Here is a 12,022-nt window from a genome sequence, read left to right as displayed (position 1 = left end):
GGGGCCACCCAGGCCCCCCCCATTTTTTTTAATTGACAATATTTAGAAAATGAAATACATCCGACTACTCATCTTCCGTTCACTTACTTCAGAAGAGGGGTGTTAACCCTCCTGTGCATCAGGAGACACCAGTGTCTCTCCAGGACAGGGTAACAGCAGAGTGGCAGAGAGCCCGCTGTCTTAATAGTTTGTCACAGTCGTCACAATGCAGCAACGAAAACCCTTTTCTGTTCCCAAACCGGGGGTGAACAGGACCTGCTTTTCTGTGGCCCCCAAACACCTCGTTAGTGACTCCTGGAGGGAAGCAGGAGGGGCGCTGGCCCGCTGTCCCCTCTGGTCCCCGGGCCCACATTCGCTGACAGGCGCAGGAGAAAACTAAGTGACCAGGAGCACGACCATGACGTGTGGTGCAGGCCCCCACACAGCTGACCCGGGGTGGGACACAGCCCTTCATTCCGCGGAGGCTCCCTGTCCGACAGGCTCTGCACACATTTACTCGACGTGGGCCTTCCTCTCCAGTCCCCAGGCCAAAGGGAGGCTCTATTTCCCGAGGTTCCTGAAGCCAAGGGTGGGCCCCTGACTGTGGGCTACACTGGGCTCCGGGGGTCACTTCTGAGGCGCCCACCGGGCTGGCCCTGCAGCATCACGGGGCTCCTGTCCCCTCCAGGGAGTCGCCAGCGTGCACACCGCCGGCAGAAATGCAGTTTGGCCCCTGCCGGGTTCTGTCCCGGAGCGGGTACCAGACAGCTCACCGGCCCCGCTTCTGCATTTCCTCCGCACGCTCCTCCAAGGAGGTGCAGAAATGGGCTTGGGGTGGCAGAGACCCACGACGGCTGTTCCAGGGCACAGCGGCAGACGTGGCGGCGACTGTGGGGGCAGTCGTTGTCCACTGGAAAACGTGGCAGTGGACACGCTTTGGGCCAAGCAGCCTCAGGGCTTATAGTCACGGACGCCTGCATGAGTGAGGCCGGGCCTCGTGCGCCAGCCAGCAGAGTGCCTCTGCCAGCGCTGCCCCAGCGACGGAGAACATTCTGCACGCACTAGTCAGCCCTCCCGCCCTCGTAACTCCAGTCCCATCCAAGGAAGTTCACATCCGGCGGACTTAAACTCCAACACCTTGACAGAGGACAGGTTCTTCCCCTGCAAACCGAGCTATGTCTTTCCAATTGTGACAGAAGCGACAGCACCGAAATAGAGCACAGTCAACCTGAAGTCACGACTTACCAGAATGCAGAAAATAATTTCCCCACTGCCTGCACTGATGGAAGGCCTCGCACTGGGCGATTTCGTTCTCGTGATGCGGGAAAGCTAAGTCTATCCCGCCCGAGTGGATGTCCAGCCGGCTTCCAAACACCAAGCTGCAGGACAGCACAGAGTGGGGGGTCAGTTCAAACAGCACGCGTCTCCATACCCCGTCTGGCGGCCAGCCCTCCTGGCCTTTGTGCAAGGATCAAATGGATCTCAATCTAAAATCAGTATGTGTGATCATTTAGCTGATGCAAAAGGGAGAAACTGAAATTCTGTTTTTACTTCATAAATCCCTGATTCATAGTTTTACATCCTAGTAAAGAGGCTTAATTCTCCTTGTTCTGGATACAATATACTGTTTTTGTTTATTATTTTTTTTAATGTTTATTTATTTATGAGACAGAGACACAGAGCCCGAGTGGGGGAGGGGCAGAGAGAGAGGGAGACACAGAATCCGAACAGGCTTCAGGCTCCGAGCTGTCAGCACAGAGCCTGACGTGGGGCTCGAACCCACTAACTGTGAGATGACCTGAGCCGAAGTTGGATGGTCAACCGACTGAGTCACCCAGATGCCCCAAAGAAGAATGTCTTTCAAATGGAAAATACCTACAATATTCACCTACAATATACAGTTTTTAAAAACAACAAAATTATGTTTTCTTCTTCAACAGGTAGAGTTGAGTGGTTTTCCAACTTTAACAAAAGAGAACTATAAAATCAAGAGAATTCTTGTCATGGCTCTTGAAAATGTACCTATTTAGTAATCACTTATAAATAACAAGGTAACTGAATTCAAAGCAATGCATTTCAGCTGCCGGCACATCTGCTTCGTCTGATTCTGTGGCGTTCCCGGAAAACCTCACGTCCCACAAAACTGCACCCTAAAACCTACAGGGCTGCTGGGGGCCACGGAGCTGGCTCTGTCCCCAGAGCACCTGCGAAGCAACAGGCACCAGCACCTACAGGCCAGGCTGAGCAGGACGCTTCGGACGACACGGAGACGCGTGGTCAGCATGGGGGGAACGCAGGCCTGTGGGCAGATGCAGCCACCTGTCCCCTCCCCGTCCCAGAGCTCAGAGGGGCTGCGGGTGCAGACACTGTGGTTAAAAAAGACATTTCCAAAGGGGCCATAGCCTCGCTGAGCTCCCTCTGCTGAAAGCCGACTCTTCTCCCACCAGGCCGGCTCTGGAAAGACCACGTCCACGCTGGCCACAGAGACGCCAGGCATGGCAAAAACCTGCCAGCCCATTCTTGTACATCCTTGGTGACGGGCTTAGAGAATCTCGGAGTCTTGGTTCAAACACCGCGCAGGGCGCATGAGGCAGGAGGGGCAGGACTAGGGAGGAGAGCAACAGAGGCTCCTTTCTATTTATAATGAGTGATTCGTTTTTACAAAGATCAGAGACAAAGCTGACAGCATGAGGGTTTAACAAAGCTAAATGGGGGAGGGGGTGCCGGGCTGGCTCTGCGGCCCTTGGTCTCAGGGTTGTGAGTTCAAGCCCCACGTTGGGGTGGAGGTTACTTAAAAAAAAAAATAAAGCTACACTGTGGATCCTTGCTGTTGCTTACATTAGTTTCTATCCTTGTCCATATGTTAGACCTGTTTCAATATAAGAGAACCCCGAGGAGTTCTCTTAGTTCATTAGATTTCAACAAAAATATTTAATGGGAATATTAATTTGAAATTTAGTTCATTTTTTCTACTACTTTAGAGAAATTATTCGAATCTACAAATAAGTATCTTTTTACAACCTAATATGCAGCCCACGTTGGTCTTAAATCAAAAGCATTTATATATACACCTAAGTGTATACAGCAGGACTGACAGTATGGTAGTTTGTTAACGAAAAGTTGGGCCTGGAGCTCCCGGATGCGTTTCCAGAAGAGTCATCTGGACGTCATCACAGGTGAGGACAGGAGGGGAGGCACGGTGGAAAAGCATCCCTCTAGGCCATCAGTGGAATGAACGCATCTTGGATCGGCGGGTCCCGGAGGACGTGGCCCTCCCACCCGGTGGAACGGAAAGAGCGTCCCCGGACAAGGAAGCCAGTCTGGGGTCAGTGGCTGGGGCAGAGTGCTGTCTTGGGGCATTACTCGCCCGACGCGTGCGCTCAGACTTGGCCAGCAAACAGCACCACACGGTGACCAACTCAAGGGGGCTGGGTTTGCCGGTCTTCAAGTTTGGGCATAGCCGGCACTTTGACCTGTTTACCTTAATTGTATTTTATGTTTCTAATCTTTTTTTAATATTCTTTTTAAAATTTTTTTTTAATGTTTATTTTTGAGACAGAGACAGAGTGTGAGCAGGGGAGGGGCAGAGAGAGAGGGAGACACAGAATCAGAAGCAGGCTCCAGGCTCTGAGCTGTCAGCACAGAGCCCAACGCGGGGCTCGAACTCACGAACTGCGACATCATGACTTGAGCCTAAGTTGGACACTTAACCGACTGAGCCACCCAGGTGCCCCTATGTTTCTAATCTTTAAAACTGCTTATTATAATAAACATCTGCGATGAAGGCAAACACATCAAATGTTTGAAAATCATGGGCTCCTAACGATACTAAAAAGCCCCTCACCTCCAGAAACAGGAAATAAATAGTGTTACTCACTGCAGGCTACTCACTGCAGGTATTTATAAGAACAAAACACTGGGAACTGAACGCTCATCCATAGGGTCCCAGCTAGCTGAATGGTGCACCCACACAGCACAGCGCCATGGAGCTGAGGCACAATGACGGGCTTCGAGAACCACCGCAGGCGGTTCCCGGACACAGTGCAGAGGGAGAAAAAGATATTGCTGGCAATCCAGGAGATTCCCGCAGGCTCGGTTCCAGACCACCACAGTAACGTAAGTATCACAAGCCAATCAGATGAACTTTTTTGTTTTCCAGCGTATATAAATGTTCACACTACACTGTTGGCTATTAAGTGTGCAACAGCATTCTGTCTACAAAACGCCGTACACACCCTAATGAAAAGATACTTTATTGCTTGAAAATGCAAACCACCACGTGAACTTTCAGTGGCTGGTAATCTTTTTGCCGGTGGAGAGTCTTGTCTGATGGTGGTGGCCACTAACTCATCAGGGCTGTGACTGATGAAGGCTGGGGTGGCCGTGGTGGTTTCTTAAAATAAGACAACACGAAAGTTTGCCACATCGATGGACTCTCCCATCCATGAATGATTTCTGTTTTAGGCAAAGCTATTTGATAGCATTTTACCCACAGAACTTCTTTCAAAATTCTCTCAGACCCTACCGCAGCTTTTTCAACTGAGTTTATGACACAGTCTCATAGCTTTCATAAATGACTGTGGTCATTTCACCAATCTCCATGGCGTCTCCCACCAGGAATCTCAAGAAAGCACTTTCTTTGCTCATCCTTAAGAAGCAACTCCTCAACCGTTCAAGTTTTACCCTGAGATGCAGCCATTCAGTCGTGTCTTCAGCCCCCACTTCTGAGTCTAGTTGTCTTGCTGTTTCCACCACAGCTCAGTGACTGCCTCCCCGGAAGTCTCGAGCCCCTCAAGCTCTTCCATGATGTTGGATCGGCATCTTCCAAACTCCTACTCATGTTGAAATGTGACCTCTTTCCATGAATCACAAATGTTCCCCGTGGCATCTAGAATGGGGAATTCTTTCCAGAAGGTTTTCAGTTTACTTTTCCCAGATCCACCAGAGGAAATCACTTTCTGCTGCAGCTATAGCCTTACAAAATGTGCTTTTTAAATATTAAGACTTGAAAGTTGAAATTACTCCTTGATCCATGGGCTGTAGAATGAATGGGTGCTGGGTTAACAGGCAGGAACACAGCGCTAAGCTTGTGCAGCTCCATCAGAGCTCTTGGGTGACCAGGTGTGTTGTCAACAAGCAGTTTCAAAAGTAACCTTTTTCGGGGCGCCTGGGTGGCTCAGTCGGTTGAGCGGCCAACTTCGGCTCAGGTCATGATCTCACGGTCCGTGAGTTCGAGCCCCGCGTCGGGCTTTGTGCTGACAGCTCAGAGCCTGGAGCCTGTTTCAAATTCTGTGTTTCCCTCTCTCTGACCCTCCCCCGTTCATGCTCTGTCTCTCTCTCTCTGTCAAAAATAAATAAACGTAAAAAAAAAAAAAAAAAACATTTAAAAGTAATCTTTTTCTCTGAGCAGCAGGTCTCAAGAGCGGCCTCACAACATTCAGGAAACCATGTTGTAAACGGATGGGCTGTCATCCGGACTTTGTTGTTCACTTGCAGAACACAGAATAGATTCAGCGTTAATTCTTTTTTTTTTTTTTTTTTTTAATTTTTTTTAATGTTTATTTATTTTTGAGACAGAGACAGAGCATGAGCAGGGGAGGGGCAGAGAGAGAGGGAGACACAGAATCTGAAACAAGCTCCAGGCTCTGAGCTGTCAGCACAGAGCCTGACGCAGGGCTTGAACTCACAAACTGTGAGATCATGACCTGAGCTGAAGTCGGACACTTAACCGACTGAGCCACCCAGGCGCCCCAATTCAGCGTTAATTCTTAAGGGCCCTAGGATTTGTGGAATGGTAAATGAGTACTGGCTTCAACTTAAAGTCGCCAGCCGCCTGCATTAGCCCCTAAAAGGGCGTCAGTCTGTCCTTTGAAGCAAGGCATTGACTACTTCTTTCCAGCTGTGAAGTCCGAGATGGCATCTTCTTCTGACAGAGAGGTGCTCTGTCTACACTGAGAATCTGTGGTTTAACGTAGCTCCTTCATTCACTGTCTTAGCTAGATCTTCTGGACAGCTCACTGCAGCTTCTGGGTCGGCGCTCGCTTCTCCACCTTGCGCTTTTACAGAAACAGCTTCTTAAAGCTCAGGAACCAACCTCTGCCAGCTTCAGACTTTCCTTCTGCAGCTTCCTCAACTCCCTCAGCCTTCACAGAATTAAAGAGAGTCAGGGCCTCGCTCCAGAGTAGGCTTGGTTTAAGGGAATGTTGTGGCTGGTGTGATCTTCTATCCAGATGACTAAAACTTTCTCCATATCAGTAGAAAAGCTGTTTCACTTTCTTCTCATTCATGTGGTTACCGCAATACCACTTTTCATCTCCTTCAAGAACTTTTCCTCTACATTCACAAGGCAGCTAATTGTTCAGCACGAGAGGTCCAGCTTTTGGCCTGTCTTGAGTCTTCACAAGCCTTCCTCACTGCGCTTAAGCATTTCTAGCTTTTGATTTCAAGTAAGAGACATCTGGCGCTTGGGTGGCTCAGTTGGTAAGCGTCCGACTTCAACTCAGGTCACGATCTCGTCGTTCGTGGGTTCGAGCCCCGCATTGGGCTCTGTGCTGACAGCTCAGAGCCTGGAGCCTGCTTTGGATTCTGGGTCTCCCTCTCTCTCTCCCCCTCCCCCACCCATGCTCTGTCTCTCGAACATAGATAAAACATTAAAAAAAATTTTAAGTGGCAAACGTGTGACTCTCCCTTTCACTTAAACACTTAGAGGCTACTGTAGGCTTATCAGTGGCCTAATTTCAACACTGTTGTGTCTCAGGGAATAGGGAGGCCCGAGAAGAGGGAGACAGATGGGGCAACAGCCAGTTGGCAGAGCAGTCGGAACACACACGTGTCAATTAAGTTCGCCATCTTACCTGGCGGGGGTCACGTGCCCCCAATCACAACAGTAGCACCAAATATCACTGATCACAGATCACTATACCAACTATAACGATAATAAAAAAGCTTGAGCTATGGCAAGAATCACCAAAATGTGACACAGAGAGACAGAGTGAGCAAATGCTACTCGTACCAACTGACCTGCTCTACACAGGGTTGCCACAGACCTTCAGTCTGTAAACAGCAGCGTCTACAAAGCACAGTAAAATGAGGCACGCCTGTACAAGAGAGCACATGTGGTGTGCCGCCTACCGTGTGCCCCACCACCCACCGACCCCCCCCCCACACACACACAGAAAAGGGGCGTCTCGCTACCGACAGAACCATGGGAAGTCAGAGGACCCGTCTACAGAGATCTAAGGTGGAGGAGGCCCCAGCAAAACCAGAAGAAAGTTGTTTCACAGAAGCCAAGGAAAGGGCAGGTGTATTGACCACCAGTCACTGACCAGCTGGCGGTGGGGGTCACTGCTGACCTCAGGAGACCTCAGGAGTCAGTGGGGATGCCTGGAGACAACAGCAGGTCAAATGCAGATGGTAAGATGAGAAGCAGACGGGGCACCTGAGTGGCTCAGTCAGTTAAGCGTCCTGACTTTTGACTCTGCCTCAGGTTATGCTCTCGTGATTTGTGAGTTCAAGCCCTGCACTGGGCTCCATGCTGTCGGAGCCTATTTGGGATTCTCACCCTCCCTCTCTCTGCCCCACCCCTGCTCATTCTCTCTCTCTCTAAAAAAAAAAAAAAAAAAAAAAAAAAGAGCAGCAGAATCTGGAGATTCTGCAGATTCCTGCAAATCTGCAACTGAGATCACAAAAGCATCTGTTTGTGGAGATCCCCAAGACAGAAACATCCAGTACTTGGTGCTGCCCAGGAAGAGCTGGGAGAGTGGGCAGACTGAAGACTGAGGAGCCAGGAAAGGGGAAGCTGGGGTGGTGCCTGAGGGGTCCGATCCAGAACCATCTCTGGGGAGCGGGTTGGTAACCAAGAGCAAGTAAAAGGAAGGTGGTCTAGGGAGAGGCTGGGAAGACGGTGAAATAGGAGAATCCTAAGCTCACGTTGTCCCACAGATACAACTAGAAAACACTCACATCAGCAGAAATAACCCAGAAAATGACCCAAAGACTCCCAGAACAAACTCCACAGCTAAAGGTAGAGGAGAGGCCACATCAAAGAGGGGTGGGCAGGGCAAAGATGCAGTCAGGAGCTAAAATAGCCCCGGCTGACCACAGTCGGGAGGGAGCCAGGAGCAGGCAGGAGGGCAAGAAACAGACTCTCATGCCGGGGAGCCCCCACGGAGGAGATGAATCCCCACAGCATTTGGCTTTGAAAGTGAGAGAGGCCGAATTTCATGAGTTCTTACAACCAGCAGGAATTAAAAACCTAGAATTAAAAAAAAAATCAGCAGCTAGGCTCTGGGAGAGCCAGGAGGGCGTTAGGAAGCTGAGTGTCTGCCCTTAAAGAGGGATCACAACAAACAGCCTGCACATGTCCTAACTCCAAAGCAGCAGTTTGAAAAAAGCCTGGGGCATACAGGAAGGACAGCTATTTACTCATCTCAGACGTATCTGGAGAGGCAGGGATCATAGGGAGATCCCTCCAGAAACAAAGGCCATGGAAGACACCATTTCCCTCCCTTGCCCCTCAGCATAAACACACAGCCACCTGTGGGAACCAGCACTGCACTGACATGACCTAAATTGCTTATACTGTCCCCCTACCCCATGCTTGACTTAGCCCCAGTGCTGCGATCCCCTTCCCCAGAAGACTGACCCGAAGCTCACCAACACCGAATGTCCCAACCCACATATTTTGTGGGGCCTCGATCCCGGTGGGGTGGCGGGTCACCTCCCAGGGAGGACACACAAACCTTATTAAAACTGCACCCCCTTCCCGTGCATACTTCGCAGAGTAGCCCCAGCCACCCCGTTTCCACAGCAGCTTGGCATCCCCCGTGGAAAAGGACCAGTGCCCCTTGTTAAAAGTCAGGCATACCGACTTTTAAAAGTTAAAAGTGCATACCGCCCACTACTTTCAAGAGCAAGAGACATAGCTGACTTTCCCAACACCTAGAAACAGAGAGTTAGATATAATGAGACAGAGGGGTATGTCCGAAATGAAAGAGCAGGATAAAACCGCAGCAAGATACCCGAGTGAAACAGAGGTAAGTACTGTATCTGAAAGAGAATTTAAAGTAGTGATCATAAAGATACTCACTGGATTTGAGAAAAGAGTGGAGGATGTCAGTGAGGCCCTTAACAGAAAGATTAAACAAACAACCAAACAAAAACAGTGATGAAGAACACAATAAATGAAACTAAAAATACACTAGGTGGAATAAACAGCAGGCTAGAGGAAGCAGAGGAGCTAATTAATGACCCAGAAGACAGAGCAACAGAAAGTAATCAAACTGAGCTGGTGAGAGGAAAAAAAAAAAAAAACTCAAAATGAGGATAAACTTTGGGAACTCAGCAACCCTGTCAAGTGTAATAACAAGCACGTTATAGGGATTCCAGAATAAGAGAAAAGGGGACAGAAAATTTATCTGAAGAAATAATAGCTGAAAATTTCCCTCCTCTGGGGAAGGAGCCAGATATCTGGATCCAGGAGGCACAGAAATCCCCCAAGGAAAGTAACCCAAGGGGGTCCACACCAAGATACAGAATAATCAAAATGGCAAAATATAGTGATAAAAAAAAAAAATTAAAACAGCAAGAGAAGACAGTTACATACAGTGGAAACCCCATAAGGCTATCAGCTAATTTTTCAGAACAGCAGAAACTCTGCAGGCCAGAGAGGCATAATATATTCAAAGTACTGAAAGAAAAAAACCTGCATCCAAGAATACTCTATCTGGCAAGGCTATCACTCATAAAAGGAGAGATGAAGAGTTTCTTGGACAAAAACTAAAGGAATTCATAACCACTAAACCAAACCTGTAAGAAATGTTAAAGGGGACTCTCTGAGTAGAAAGGGAAGACCAAACTAAGACTATGAAAATGAAAAAACACAAAAGCAGTAAAAATAAGTATATCTATAAAAAATCAGTCAAAGGACTTACAAAATAAAAGGACGTAAAGTATGACACCATATACCTAAAACATGGTTAAGAATAAAAAATTGTTTAAAGCTTAAGTGATCATCAACCTAATATAGACTGCTATATACAGGAGACAATATAAACAAACCTAGAGGTAACCACAAATCAAAAACCAATAATAGATTGCAAAAAAATAAAGAGAAAGAAATTCAAATATATCACTAAAGAGCGCCAGCAAACCATGAAAGAGGAAACAGGAGCAGAGAAAAACTATGAAAACAACCACAAAACAAGTAACAAAACGACAATAAATACATATCTATCAAGAATTACTTTGAATGTAAACTAAATGCTACAATCAAAAGACATAAGGTGACAGTGGATAAAAAGATAAGACCCATCTATATATGATGCCTACAAGAAACTCATTTCAAATCTTTTTTTATTTTTTATTTATTTTTTTTATTTCAGAGAAAGAGAGAGCATCCCCGTGTTGAGCATGGAGCCTGATGTGAGGCTCAATCCCATGACCCTGGGGTCATAACCTGAGCCAAAATCAAGTTGGACGCTCAACCGAGTGAACCACCCAGGCACCCCAAGACTCATTTCAGACAAAAGTGAGAGAATGGAGAAACATTTATAATACAAACAGACGTCAAAAGACAGCCAGGTAGGAATACTTATGCTAGACAAAAAAGACTTTAAAACAAAGACTGGAACAACAGACAAAGAAGAACACTATAAAATAATGAAGGAGACGATCCAACAAGAAGATATAATCACTGTAAATATTTATGAACCCAACATGGGACCACCCAAATACATACAACAGTTAGTAACAAACATAAAGGAGCTAATTGATAGTAACACAATAATAGGGGACTTTAACACCCCTCTCATCTCAATGGACCAGATGGATTTAACAGATATATTCACAACATTCCATCTTAAAACAGAATACACATTCTTTTCAAGTGCACATAGAACATTCTCCAGAAGAGAATTAGGCCACATTAGGCCACAAAATGAATCTCTACAAATTGAATAAGATCAAAGTCATACCATGTATCTTTTCTGACCACAACACTATGAAACTAGAAATCAACCACAAGAAAAAAATCTGGGAAAACTACAAATACAGGGAGATTGAATAACATGCTATTAAATAATGAGTGGATCAATCAAGAAATCAATGACATTACATGGAAACAAATGAAAATGAAAACACAATGGTCTACATGTTTTGGAAAGCAGCAAAAGTGGCTCTAAGAGGGAAGTCTATAGCAACACAAGCCTACCTCAAGAAGCAAGAAAAAATCTCAATGAACAATCTAACCTTACACATAAAGGAGCTAGAAAAAGAACAAGCAAAACCTCAAACCACCAGAAAGAAGGAAACAATAAAGATTAGAGCAGAAATAAATGATATACAAACTAAAAAACAAACAAAACCAACCAAACAAACAAAAAAACACACAAGAGAACACATCAATGAAACCAGGGGCTGGTTCTTTGAAAAGATCAGAAAAATTGACAGACCTCTAGCCAGACTCATCAAAAAAACAAAACTGGCTGGCTCAGTCGGTAGAGCACGCAACTCTTGATTTGGGGGGTTGTGAGTTTAAGCCCCACACTGGGCATAGAACTTACTTAAAAAGAGAGACATTCCATGCTCATGGATTGGAAGAACAAATGTTAAAATGTCCATACTACCTAAAGTAATCTATACATTTATTATAATCTCTATCAAAATACCAACAGCATTTTTCACAGAGCTAGAACAAACAATTCTAGAATTTGTATGGAACCACAAAAGACCCCAAACAACCAAAGCAATCTCGAAAAAGAAAAAACTGGAGATATCACAATTGTAGACTTCAAGTGTTAGTAATGAAAACAGCACAGTACTGGTGAAAACAGACATCACAGATCAATGGAACAGAATGGAAAACCCAGAAATAAACCCACAACTCTGTGGTCAATTTTCAACACAGAAGACAGGAATATGCAAGAAAAAGAGAAAAAGACAGTCTCTTCAACAAATGGTGTTGGGAAAACTAGACAGCTACATACAAAAGAATGAAACAACCACTTTCTTATACCATCCACAAAAATAAACTCAAAATGGATGA

The 12,022-nt window shown here is 46.4% G+C and overlaps 1 protein-coding gene across 3 annotated transcripts in view; it reads right to left on the bottom strand.

Annotated features, from left to right (window-relative positions):
• Positions 1 to 12,022, bottom strand: part of CARS2 (cysteinyl-tRNA synthetase 2, mitochondrial) — a 44,721-nt gene that overhangs the window by 12,893 nt on the left and 19,806 nt on the right. For all 3 annotated transcript variants that reach the window (XM_078453040.2, XM_078453037.2, XM_078453043.2), the window contains one exon: positions 1,225 to 1,358. In XM_078453040.2, coding sequence (XP_078309166.2) covers positions 1,225 to 1,358 — 134 coding nt within the window. The remainder of the gene's footprint in view (positions 1 to 1,224; positions 1,359 to 12,022) is intronic.

Source organism: Panthera onca, chromosome A1 (genome assembly GCF_046562875.1).
Source record: "Panthera onca isolate mPanOnc1 chromosome A1, mPanOnc1 haplotype 2, whole genome shotgun sequence".
In the NCBI taxonomy this organism is placed as follows: domain Eukaryota; kingdom Metazoa; phylum Chordata; class Mammalia; order Carnivora; family Felidae; genus Panthera; species Panthera onca.
Note: the sequence above shows the minus strand (reverse complement) of the source record. Positions and strands in the feature narration are given on the sequence as shown.